At 42.5% G+C, this 13,251-nt stretch overlaps 1 protein-coding gene across 3 annotated transcripts in view; it reads left to right on the top strand.

Moving 5' to 3' along the window:
• ABTB3 (ankyrin repeat and BTB domain containing 3) overlaps positions 1 to 12,112 on the top strand; it is a 180,805-nt gene extending 168,693 nt beyond the window's left edge. For all 3 annotated transcript variants that reach the window (XM_054219397.1, XM_054219484.1, XM_054219575.1), the window contains 5 exons: positions 690 to 792; positions 2,495 to 2,576; positions 3,588 to 3,656; positions 6,766 to 6,879; positions 10,707 to 12,112. In XM_054219397.1, the coding sequence (XP_054075372.1) occupies positions 690 to 792; positions 2,495 to 2,576; positions 3,588 to 3,656; positions 6,766 to 6,879; positions 10,707 to 10,916 (578 nt within the window). In that variant the 3' untranslated portion in view covers positions 10,917 to 12,112. The remainder of the gene's footprint in view (positions 1 to 689; positions 793 to 2,494; positions 2,577 to 3,587; positions 3,657 to 6,765; positions 6,880 to 10,706) is intronic.
• Positions 12,113 to 13,251: the final 1,139 nt, after the last annotated feature.

Raw genomic sequence — 13,251 nt, forward strand, 5'->3', positions numbered from 1 at the left:
GAACTAGAAAAAGGAAGGACCCCAAACTTAGCCTGACCTGAAACTCCCACTGAAATCAGGAGGGTCATCAGGTGTGTTAGAGTGGGAATGTAAATCTGCAAAGATTTGTCTGTGTTGCTAATTAGGCTGGGATCTGAGCCTGGGGCCCAGAGCCAAATATCTGTCGGCATCACAAACCGCTGTGGCTGGCTGCGGGTGATGCCGCGGTGGCACAGCCTTCCCAGCCCTGCTGACGGAGCCCGGGTTGTTTTAATGTGACCGAGAGAAGACCCGAGCGATTTTTCCAGGACCCTCTTCCCCTTGGCACAAAGACTTCCCTGCAGGGAAGGGGCGTAATAGGGTATGAATGAGCGTGGGGCCCTCCAGCATCCGTTCAGCTGCAGTTTGGTTTGGGTAGCAGAGCTGGGAGGCTGTGCCAGCTCCGCACGGCGGGGACGGCTGACTCTCATCTCAGCAAAGATTGTCACGGACTTCAAAGCTTTGAATTCCCTTCGTCTGAACTCCACGTGGCTGTCTGGAGGGCTTCTGTCTCAGGCTGTCCAAAATAGCTCTATGGGCTTTACTCATTAAAAACAATATCCTTTTACACTATTGTCTTCTTTTGTCAAAACAGGAAAATATTCTGTACGTTCATGACTTCTTCCAAACTAAAGTTATTGGCTTTTTTTTCCTTCTTTTTGTGATTCTAGATCCCCATTTTCTTAACAACAAAGAGATGTCAGATGTTACATTTCTGGTGGAAGGAAGACCATTTTATGCACATAGAGTGTTGCTATTTACTGCATCACCAAGGTAAAAATATAGAAACGTTTCTGGTTTTTAACAAAAATAGAATTTGATTTTGTGGGTTTGCCTTTTTTTTTTTTTTTTTTTTTTTTGGTTAAGATTTTTTGATGGCTAGTGGCCCAATCTTCAAGTTTTTCCTAAGCAGAACATCTCAACGGCTTGTTTCCTGTTGATCTGCAGGACGTTTAACAAGTGCTCACATCACTAGATTCCCACGAAGTAAATGATCCATGCTTCTGGCCATGCATCTGACTTCATTCCACTGAGGCATATTTGCATGGAGCTCTTTGCTGCATCCAGCTCTTAATCGTAGAGGAGTCTTAACATTTTGATTCTTAATAATCATTTATCCCGTGAGTGGCTAAATCCTGCCCTGCATCAGTGTATGCAGCCTCCAGGAAAAACAAGCTACTACCACACAGTTCATTGACAGCATTTGACATTTTTTAAATAAAATCAAGTAACTACAAAATGTATCCAGAGGCAGTATTTATAGTCTGTTCCATGTGCTCAGAAGACTGGACATGGGTTACCCAGCTCAACCCAGCCTTAGAGATGCTCACAAACCTTATTTGTATAATGTTTAAAAAGGCATGCTTTCAAACAAATTTAGCTGACCCTCCGTAAGAGCGTACTTCAAGATGTGGCAAGGACAAGCCACTGAGTTTGTGTAGTTTGAGCAATGTGGGATTTGATGCTAGATGTGCTGCCAACCCACAGCACAGAGTGAAGAGATCTGCATAAAGCAACTGCAGTATCTGACCCTGCCTTCGACCCAGAAATGGGTGTTTTGGTTTAGGGCATATTGGTAGAGATACAAAGACATTCCAAACTCCAGCTTTAAATCTACTAAATTGTGTTCATCGTTGAGTTTGACACTAGTAAAAAAGCAAATCGATCGTTAGCCATATTTTTATTAACAAGATGCAGTTGTGATATGGAAAGGTTACCATCCAGAAAATGCTGGTCTTGATAGATAAGCCAAGCTTTGCACTGCCGCTAGAAGGTCAGATGAATTATCAAAGAGAGGAAGTACAAGGGCAGATGTTTCTGACAGTGCATTTCCCATTTTTGCCTTATAATCAAATGGGAATATCTAGTTTTGAGAAATAGATTGCTACATATGTATATGTTTCACATAAATCTGCAAGTATTAACTGAAAATGTGGGGTTTTTTCCTGGAATCTGTGTCTGAATTTCAGGTTTTGATAATCACAGGACAACAACCTATCCGGTTTTCTCTCATGCCTGTTCTTACACAATTGTATTTAACCTGTAAAGAAACATTGAAAGTCTTAGTGTAGCTGTTTTAATATTTTGTTCCAAAACACATTTTTTAAAGCAGCATTATGGACATAGGCCAAAATGTCTCTCCTTGGAGTGCAGTTTTAAAATGTTGCAAGTCTTCCTAAAAAAAGATTAGTTCTTGTTCTCTAATATGCATCGTTACAGTATCTGAATTTCTCATATGCATTTTTTTCTATTGTTGTATTATATGTATTTTTCAAAAATTTCAAATTGAAATCTCTTAAAAGGGAGGCTTCTTCCTTTTGGTTTGAACTTTATTTTATGTCAGTGTCTAAATATTGATGCTTTTCGGTGACAAATCCATTCATTTCAGTGACTGTTTTTGCAAAGTCCTTCCCCTTTGCCATACTTTTCCAGAGATAATTGGGCTTGTATTTCAATCTTGCTCCCTTTTATTTAGGTTTAAAGCATTGCTGTCTAGCAAGCCCTCATCTGATAGTACTTGTATTGAGATCAACTATGTGAAGTACCCCATCTTTCAGGTAAAGTCAGTTCTCACGTTGAATTTGAATGGAACATGTGATAGGAACATCATACATGCCCCGTCCAATTTAGTACGTATGTATTTGGTAAACACGTAGCTCAGAGTAGTGGTGTCACGAGCACAGGCTTCACCTCCGTTCATACACTAAGCTGCAGGGTGCTATTGATTGCAAATGTTGTGCCCGACCAGATACAATAGCATGCATTTCACTTATACGGGCTGTGCAGACAAAGCAGCACGTCAAGGTAAAGCACTTGATCCTTTTTTCTTTTGTTGGCTCTTCCTGTATTCAATGGACAGGCTTGGAAGAGACACAGTTCATTCCCTTCCTTAGCAGTATTGTTCAATCAATTTTTTGCCATGAAAATACAGAGCTTGTTTTCTGTATCTGTGGCGTATACATGTATATGCTTCCCTTTATTTGAGTCAGCGCTCAGACAGTTCCATGTATCGACTGTTACGGCTGCAGATAATTCCCAGCTGCCTACAATAACTTAAGGCTTGCTGGAAGCTCACTGCAGAGGGATCTTAGCTGGCTCGTATTACAGTGCAAAGCCTCCCCCACTCTTTCTCATCATCCATGCATGCCCACACGCAGCTGGGTGAAGGTGGGGGTGCCATTGCCTGGGAAGGAATAAGGGAGTAACCATTATTATATGTGCTGTATTCTCCCAAATCAATAATGTACTGAACATACTGGGAAATACATTGACAATTCAGAATGAATTAATCAGCTTCCTGCAAAGGCTTTGGAGCTCACCAGAAAAGTCCAGACGATGTGGCTGGTGAGGGTTGAGACGTTAGACTACCTGTGAGAAGGAAACATTGAACTGTGCAGAGAGGGAGAGTAACCAAATATATCTTGAAATCAGGAGGTTTGGGCCAGTTTTATCTACAAATCCTTGGTGGTGTTGGAGAGCCTCGGGTATTGCCTGCAATCTTTAAATCACCCCCTATTTCCTGATGTCTCGGATTGCTTTTTATAAACGCTCCCTTTGTTTTATTACAGCTGGTTATGCAGTATCTTTATTATGGAGGTGCAGAGTCACTCTTGATTAAAAATAATGAAATTATGGAGGTAAGAGACATTTATCTTAATTGCAGTGGGAGCAATGCTAAGTGATCTGTGTTCCGTTCACCCAAGGGCATGTGGCCATTGGGCAAGATGTGAGCGCTGCCGTAAGAGCCAGCAGTGCCTCACCCGGCGTGCCCAGGCTGTCCGCAGTCCGGCGGGAGACATTCGGGCTCCTTCTCTGCCGGTCGCCCATGAGGGTAACTTTAGCCAGTATGAAGTCGACTGTCAGAGACGAAAGAGTAGAAGAATTAAGATCATCAAGCAAAAAAGTATCTGAAATATCTAGTTAGATGTTTTGCGAAGCTCTCTCAAGGAAATGCTAAACTGGTGTTGCCAAAATCCAGAAGCAACTCCCAGCAGCATAGTAGATCATCCTCTCTCTCTATCAGCCTGAGAGGTGAAGTTCTCTGCTCCAGCTGGACCAGTCAGCTTCTGTCTGCCACACTCAAATAAACTTTTGGTTTATTAGCTCAGGCTTAGATGTCCAGACCTACCTCAGCAACGTAAAAACATCTAATTTGGTTCCTCACTCATGAAAATTCTTGGGCATGTACCATGGGAGAAATCCCACTGGAGTCACATTTCAGTTCAATTTCAAGCATGTGACTGTCAATTTTTGTGAATAAAACCTCAAGGTGCTCCCTGAGATATAGAGGCTTCTTTGCCCCTTTCTCACTTCATGTAAGACATCCAATGCTGTTGTGCCCATTTGCAAAAGGCAAACCAAGCCAACTGGAGCTGACTGAGCCTTCAGCGTAGCCACACATCCACAACCTGTATGGATGTTGAGTCATCCTCTTCCCAGTACCGTGTGCTGTCATTACCAGCTATGATCAGCCTAATGACTCCAACTATAGAGAACTAAGAGATATTTGAGCAAATCCTTGGTAGTCACTCAGGGAGTTTTCCTGTTGACAATCACCAAATTATGGCAGCCAAAAAGAATACAGGACAGTAAATACTAAAATCAGAGCTCCTTAAACAGCTGGTAATCATCAGCGTACAGATTATAGTCTGCCACCATGATGTTTTTATTGTTACCTACATTAGTTAATCTGTCCCTATGACGCTTCTGTTTGGGGCATCCATGCAAGGCTTGAGTTTTACCAAAGTACTGCTAACCAGAAACCGAGAGCAATTCTTTTTTGGACTACGAGTGGCCAGGGTGAATCTTAATTCTGGTGGGTACAGGGACATCTGTACCAACCCTGCTGGTAGCCAGAGCATGGAACTAGTCCAGACTGAAATTATCCCTCTCCAACGCAGGCGGTGGGTTTTTAACTAAGCATGCCCACATTGACTTTCTGAGCTTTATAGGAAAAGATCGCTGATTCTCTGGTTCACTCGTAGTTTTAAAAGAATCTCCTGAATTTCTAGCCCTTTCTGAAATGAGGAATCTCAGACTAGTCAGTGCAACAGCTTTATAGAGATGCGTATGTTATCACCTAGGCTGTTAAAAAGCTTGTGCTGCAGTTCAGCTGGCTGCTTGCTCTACTTTTGTGACATCTCAAAACTTCTGTGACTCAAGAATGTATGACTGATTGATTGATCTGTTGATAACAGATCTGGCCACGGTTCCTCACAGTTTAAAGTAATTACAAACCAGCACGTGACTGCTTGAGCCACAGAGGCAGCTGGAAGAGGATTTGGCTTTATCTTTCAAAACTGCATTTAGCAACTTGCCTTATTACAAATATGATAACAAGAAGCACCAGAAATACTCTACAGAAATCTTTGTGGCAATTCATAATTGGGGCCAGCTGGCTGCTATCACATCAGCACTGCAGATTTCCAGCACTTGGATTTATTTATGGGATTAAAGCAGAGCTTGAGCAGACTGCACAGGAGAAGTCAGAATAATGTCATGGAAGTTTCAGGGTTTTGTTCCCCAACATTCCTACCAAGTGGCATGAGAGCCCTTTTGGGATTCACAGGATAGCTTTTTGTCATGCAGCCCTAGATGATAAGGGCTGTATAAATGAACAGCTTGGCCTAAGAGACCTGGCTGGGTTAGAGCAAGGTGTCAAGCAATGAAGAACCCCAGCCTGCTTCCTAAGGCAAAGCAAAGAGCCAGAGGCAATGACCTACCATGGAAAGACAGAAAATGAGATTCCTTTTCCCTGCTGTAAAAAAATGGAAAGAGGGCAACAGGGGAAATCTTAGCACTACTGAAATCAGTTGGAGAACTCAGAATTTAAGCCATTTTCACCCCACAGGCTTCAAGTCATGCCCACAGAGTGCAGTGGCACACAGACATCCCAAGGCAGTGGTGGTCCAGGTAGCATATCCATGGAGTGGATACATCACCAAAGAGGGAGGTCACCTTGAGTCCTGATGGCAGGAGAGCCATGGTAGCGCAGGATACAGGCACGTGGCACTAACGTGAATGTTAAGTAGGCAGTGCCTCGCACCAAGCTGGTTCCCATGTTTGCATCATGTCCTGCTGTGTACCCACTCCTTGGGGTCACGTGGAGCTGGGCAGTGTTTCAGTGCCTGTGGCCTAGACATGATCTGACCACTGCTCATGAGCTAGAGCAAGGAGCATACGGAGATCTGACTCCATTTCCTTGAGCCTGCTGAGGTGACAGATTTGACATTGATTCCCTCTCTAGATTTTTAAGACTGCCCAGCGTGGTTATCATCATCTGGTTTAATTCCTCTATACTCTTCATCCTGGCACTTCCGCTGACATCCCCACATCCAGACCAGGTGCTCTGTTTCACCCAGAGCTTGGGGAACAGTTGAACCCGAATGTTTTTCTCCTGGAATGCAATTGCAGATCCCTCCTTGTAGAGTCACGTTTGCAAAGTGACCAAAGACTCTCCAAGCTGCCGTTTCCTTTTTCCCTCTCCCCTGGCCCCAAAGTCAGGACGTGGACCTGAACAGCCTGTGGTGGGCTTTCCAAATACAGCTTCCCGCAGTGTCATCTAGAGGGGACTGCAAAGGGTTGAAGCAACCAAGCAACCTTCTCATTCTGACTGTTTGTCAGTACTTTCACGAAACTGAAGCAGGGGTAGGGAGAAGAATAGAATGAAAGAGTAAAGAAGCAAGCTCTGATTCTGTATCACTCAGCAGTTGTGACTATTTTTTTCCATACTTTTTTTTTTTTTAGCTTCTGTCGGCTGCTAAATTTTTCCAGCTTGAAGCTTTGCAACGACACTGTGAGATCATTTGCGCAAAAAGCATTAACACAGAAAACTGCGTGGATATTTATAATCATGCCAAGGTAAAAATAACCACATATGCTTTTATGTTATGTGTCTGTCGTCATACTCGTAGGTCAGTTTTATGATGAGTAGTGGTAGTTTTGTTATTTATTTAAGATTTGTCATTTACTGGGACTGAGTGGCAAATAGCTACCTAGTATAGTGACAGTCCTAAATCATGTAGTCTAAGAGCATCTGTGGCAACTGCTCACCCCCTTCTCTACGTGCTTCAAACTCAATTTGAGTGTATCACTGTGGGGCAGACCTGTCCCTTATCATGGCAACCCAAACTGCCGAGTTATTCAACAAGAATCACCTAACTGAATAGGACACCTGTCTTTCACCTTCCAAGCTGCATTTTCCCATTACAATTTCCTGTTTCCTCCTGCCTGAAGCCCGCTGGGGTGATGTACTCAGTGCTGGTGACAGCTTGTCAATATATAAAAATGCCACATTGTCAAAGTGCAACGTCTCTGAGCCGTGCAAGGATGGTAATGAGAATTTTATGTCTTGGAGAGGAGAGATTCATAGCTTCTTATTGGAATCAAATAATTTACTTAGCTTGTGAGGGGGCCTAAGTCATTAGGCATAAAAGCATGGCATTTTTTGACCTGGAAAACCTATTTTTGCTCATTGATGGAGGTGGTTGCCACATTGATTAGTTTCAGTTTTTCTCCTGCTCTTGTGTGCTTAGTAGTTAGACTTTCAGTTGGAAGATGGAAATGATATACAAATAGTTGCATTGAAATATTTTTAAAGCGTTCCTTAGATGATTTTTTTCTTTAACTTACATGGTCTTATATGAAAGATAAAACGGTGCAGCGTGACACAGAGGTTTGATTGAACAGAGTAATCCTGCAGATTGCTCCAAACCCCTGCAGGTCTGACCTCCCTTCCCATTATCGGGTATTTCCTACAGAGAGTAGTAATGTTAGGTCTTGATGCACAGATAATGCGCAATCAGCGCAGTTTGAAACGGCTTAAGTTCCACCTATAAAATGAATAAGAAATTAGGTGTATCTTTAGGTCTGTTTATTGTAATAGGAAAAAAAATCAGCAGTGTTGGAATCTTTTCAAAAATATTTGATTTATCTTCTAGCTCATGTGGGAACTTCTCAATTTTTATTACTGTTACTAAAAGTAAAATGAATAATTTTGTTTTAAAATCACATGTTTTCTTTGAATTGTGAAATGTGGTTGTTATTTACATCCTGATTGAAGAAGGTTCTTACATGGAGCTTTAGACCTGTCTGAGGAACTTGTACACTGCTGATGCTGGGACTGTACAAACCCTGTAGCTAAATCTGGCTCCTTCTTTGCCTGTAAGGGCCCCAGTCTGCAAGTTTTTTGTGCCTGCAGTGGAGTCAGTGGAAACGGTGTACTTGAGAGGCTTTTACAGCCAGGGTCATGGTGGCACTGGCATGGGCAGTGCATCGCAGAGATAGCCAAGCATCACGCTGGAGCTCTGCTGGAGCTAATTTAGCCTGCTTCCAATAAATTACCAGGGCTAAGTTTCATTACCGCTATAGCCAGAAGGTTCCCAGGACCTCAGCTAGCACATTTAAAGGTATTTCAGATACCTCTCTATTACGCTGTCTGCAGAGCAGAGAAGACGCTCCATCTATTTGCACCTGGTCTGTGTGGTGTGCAGGTGATTAATCTGAGCACAGATCGTTCTGCCCAGAGTGCTCCCATCACACAGCCACTTCATTTGGTTTTTTATGTGAATACGAGATAATGGTATGTGGCGAAAGAGGCCAGATGGTCCTGGTGAGCCAGGGGAGCTCACAGGCACTTCAAGCGCAGCTTGCCAGGCAACCATCTACCTTTCCATGTTGCCCTCTGAAGCATGGAAGAAACTTGTGTTACACTGCAGTGAGGATGGGAATAAGATGATCAGGCACTGAAGCCAGGAAACACCGCATCAGCCAGGAGCAGGTCTGGAGTAATTTGCTCCTGTTGTAGGTACCTTTTCTCATCCTTGCTACTTTGCAAGCTCAGCTGCACCTGCAGGAACTCAGGCGATGCTGAGACTTGCTTTTCCAGATGGGGATGTGTGAGCAGGTTGGCCCACAGACACATGGTGCACAGTCTTTGTCATCATGATTGAGAGAAAGATACTTTGTGGAATCATAGCATGAAGTGAGAACAGATTTGGAAGTCTATTTGTGGTGGTGGCATAGGTTGTGTTCAGCAGGATGGTGAGCTGTGTAAAAGGAGCTGTAGGAAAAAAGAGATTGAAACTCCGGGCTAAATAGGTGAAGTATTGGTAGGAAGGTGAGAAAATACGGATTTGGTCACATTTGCAATTAAAAAACTTAATTGAGAGTATTAAAATCATCTGTGGCATCCCTCCAGGCTTTCCATTCTTTCAATTGCAACATCTACAAAGGCAGACGGTGGATTAGTATCACTTTCAGGGTTTCATTTTTCAAAGTCTTTGTCACTGTTTTTTTACCTCCAGAGAGAAGTGAAGTAACTGGGCAAATTGGATTTATAATGATGATTGATTAGTTACCTCTGGATACCAGTTGTGTTTTACATGAATGCCCCCAAACTCCCAGCGAAATCAATTGGATTTTCAAATACCTGCCTAAAACACTCAGCACTTGCGCAGATTGCAGTCTTGGGCCTGAGAACAAACTAAAAAAGAAAAGAAAAATACATTATTTCCTCAACGTCATGAATGTATTGAAATAACAGATAGGGATGAATGGTGCTTAAGAGAAGAATACAGATTCACAGTTATGCTGTCACATCCACGTGCAAAATAATGCATTAATAATTTGATGAAAACTTACATGGTTTTCACCAACTTGATCTCAAGTTGAAATAATTCATTGTCCTTGGGAAGACAGATCCGACTTAGGCCTAATCTGTTTTGGGGCTTTTTAATTCTTTATTTTTAGCTTTTTTTTTTTTTTTTTTTTTTTTTTTTTTTAGCGATTTCCATTCTTGGTTCTGGTTGTGATATTAAGGTGGTGGTGGGCAACGCTGCTGTGTAGCTGTTGCAGTCTGGACCCAAACCTATGCAATGCCGCAGCAGTTCTGGCCCTTTGGGTTGCACCTCGCAGCCAAAGGTTCCCGCTTTACTCCGAGCTCGGACCCAGCAGGAGCTTACTTGGGCTGGAGGATGGGCTGAGCATCTCTACACTTGCATTGGCTTGTAATTACAGTGGAATATCATGGCTATACGTGTCGTGTGACTACAGGATCTAGCCAGTGGGTGATGGCCAGTATGGGTCACCCATCAAATAACCAGTATGAGTTATTTAAGGTTTGCGCATAGATTTTTGCTCCCAGCCTTAAGGTTTCCTTGCACATGTCAGTATCCCTGCCTATTACCCATACGTGGTTCAGCAGAAGGGGGATACTGACAGCCTCAAACCACATGCTCTGCAAACCTCCATTTCTCCTCCAAAGATTCCTTGAAGCATGAAACTTCTCATGACAGGCCCTGTGTTCCGTCCTTCCTAAAAGATGGCATTAATTAAACTTGGTCTGTAGTAAGTTGTCCCAAACCTATAGTTTTAGGGTGTAACTCCTAGCATGAAATCATGGGTCTAGTGAACTCTGTGGTAAAAATTCCACTAATTTCCAAGGGAGCAAAGCTTCAGCCCCAAAGTTTGTTTGCTTAACAGCCGTGGCCTTATAACATGCAATTGTGACCAGAATCATCAGTGTAAAATACTGATTAACTCCTTCCCCTCCCACATATATCTGTAAGGGTGACTGTGCCTGTCTGAAAGTCTTAGTTTGTGTATTTGTTTGTGCAATTCTTACGCACTGTATTTGTTGAGCAGGTTTTATCAGAATAGTTATCTTTCTCTAATTTCACTTTTTGTAGTTTCTCGGAGTCACAGAACTATCTGCCTATTGTGAAGGCTACTTTCTAAAAAATATGATGGTCCTCATTGAAAACGAAGCTTTCAAACAGCTGTTGTATGACAAGAATGGAGAAACGTCTGGTCAAAATGTACTACAAGACTTACAGAGGACGTTGGCCACAAGGATTCAGTCAATTCATTTGTCTTCTTCAAAGGGCTCCATTGTATAAAGCTGAGGAAGACGGTAACCCTCTAATAAAGACCCTGCAAGTTAAGTCTGCTGTTGCAGTTGCTTAAACCCATTGCAGTTGCTTAAACAACTACAAAAAAAAATAATTAAAAAATTCTACTTTGCATCCAAATAGTTCTGTGTTGGCCAAAGGTGCCGCGATGGGGCTGCTGCCCCGTTTGGATGAGGGAATACAGAAGACAATGCTCCTCCATGTTTTTGAGCAAACAGGGTACAAGAGTATCCAGTGAATCGCTGTTGTACTCAAATTTTGAACGCCCGTGTGTGGTCGTGGAGCTCGATGTCAACAAAAGCCAGAACTCACATCAGTGAACAGGAGAAGTCCCTGCCTGAGCGGTGGTGCCAGGAAACACCCGAATTGACCAATTAATCATTTAAGGCGGATTTGTTCCAGTGTAACACATTTAAGAACTATATCTATCCTGGAGTCCATTATCTCGTGCATTTAAGAAATGTAAGAACTGTTATTGCTGTCAAGCAAAGATCAACTGTATTAGAGAGTGGGTAAGACTGTTACAGCTGAGGAAATATACTGGCAGATTTTTAGGGGTGGGAACTTTTTAAATTGTTCATAAAAAAGTAATGGGGTGGCCTTGTAGTTTAAAAACTATTTCTTAAGCTTAAAATTTCATTTTTGACAGAGCTGTGTTTGAGAATCTATGTAACATGTTTTGTTTTTTTAAATGGTAAAAAATGTACATTGTGCAAACATACATATGATGAAGTTTTGCTTGTATTCTTTCCTAGGATGGTATAATCTTGCCTAACAGGCTATGGTTACACCAAAGAGGTACATTACCCAGACTATCTCTAATACAGTAGTTGGGGGGGGGGCGGGCAGGAGAACTGCATGCTACTCGTGATTTGGGGTTAAAAAACAATGACAAACTCAACATGCGTTGCATGGTAACTGTACCTGTGAAATGTTACATTCGTGCTTCGTTTCGCCAAGACAAATGCAATGTTACTTCTTGTCAAACTTCATTTGTGAAATTAGCATATTTTTTTTTATTTGGTGCAATTGGTTGTGATATGATACCCCCGGAGACCCTTCTCGAGATGCTGATTTCTGTTTGTTGCAGTGAAGGGACAGCAACAGATCTTTACTTCAGTAATGTGTCAATACTTTGCTACTGGCCAGAGATTGTGTCCGAGTTAGACTTTTTTAAATTATAATTAAATATGTACTATAGAATGATTTCTCACTGTATCCTGAGAATGTATAAGTTATCTACAATGCAGGGTTTGGGTGGGGTGGGATGGAGGGGTGTGATTTAATGTCAAAGCTTCATTTATTTTGCAGCGTATCGTTAGCAAGACAAATCTGCTACGTGCCACAACATTCCTGATGCCGTCTCTGAAAACCAGAGCAAGAAGTAGGCAAAGATGTTGCCTTCTCCATGGCAAAGTGACATTAATATATTTATTTTCTAGCATGCCATTCAGAAACTGTGCCCAGTTCATAGACTTCAGAAGTTTTATTTTGACAGTGCATGTTAACCTCTTGTTCTTTTGTTGAAGTATCTACGTCAGGTGCTCTTCCATGTTGATAGCTTTTGGCATGCTCAGAGAACACAGTTTTGGCTTTAGTTATCAACACAGTAGGAAGCTGTTTTATGACTCTGAGGTGTAAATCCTCCTGTGTGCTTGGTCTTTTAAAGTCTCAGCAGTTTCTGCAACAAATTACAAAAATGTCTAAACCACCACTAATGTCGCAGAGACACAGCAGGTCAGTCAATCAGACTCTTTCTTTTCTGCATAGTAGATGTTGATGCAAGATGTTGTCTGGAACATTTAGGTAATGGCGACTTCTGTGTGAATGCTGCAATCTTACAGAAGCAAGACAGTGGTTGATGCAACAGCAACACGCAGGGGTGCTTGTTGTCGTTTGGTGTGCCTCCTCATCCATGGAAACCCATCCTTCCATGCCAATGATAACTAGATAGGAGCAGACCTCACCCCGCAGCTTCATGGTTTAAAATAGCAAAATTTTTCAGACGATAGTCATGATGCTAAAATTTTTCCCTTGGGCACGTGTGTAACGGCTAGTGAAGTTGTCAGGAGTTGCATATACCTATTTCTGTAGGCAAAATAGCTTTTTCTGGGAAATATGTCTGCAGGTGTACCTGTGGATAGGCAGTCTGGCATCTAATGCTATAATGGTAGCCACAAGTGGAGTGCCCCTGTTTCTAGCTCAAATACAAACCGTGCTCTCGGTAAGGAGATGTGGAGTCCTGTGTGCACAGGCTGCCCCTGGAGGGTGAAGTCTTTTGAGCATTTGTAGGAACCTGCCTGGGACTCGTGAGGAAGGAAAG

The sequence above is a fragment of the Rissa tridactyla genome, chromosome 1, assembly GCF_028500815.1.
Source record: "Rissa tridactyla isolate bRisTri1 chromosome 1, bRisTri1.patW.cur.20221130, whole genome shotgun sequence".
Taxonomy (NCBI): domain Eukaryota; kingdom Metazoa; phylum Chordata; class Aves; order Charadriiformes; family Laridae; genus Rissa; species Rissa tridactyla.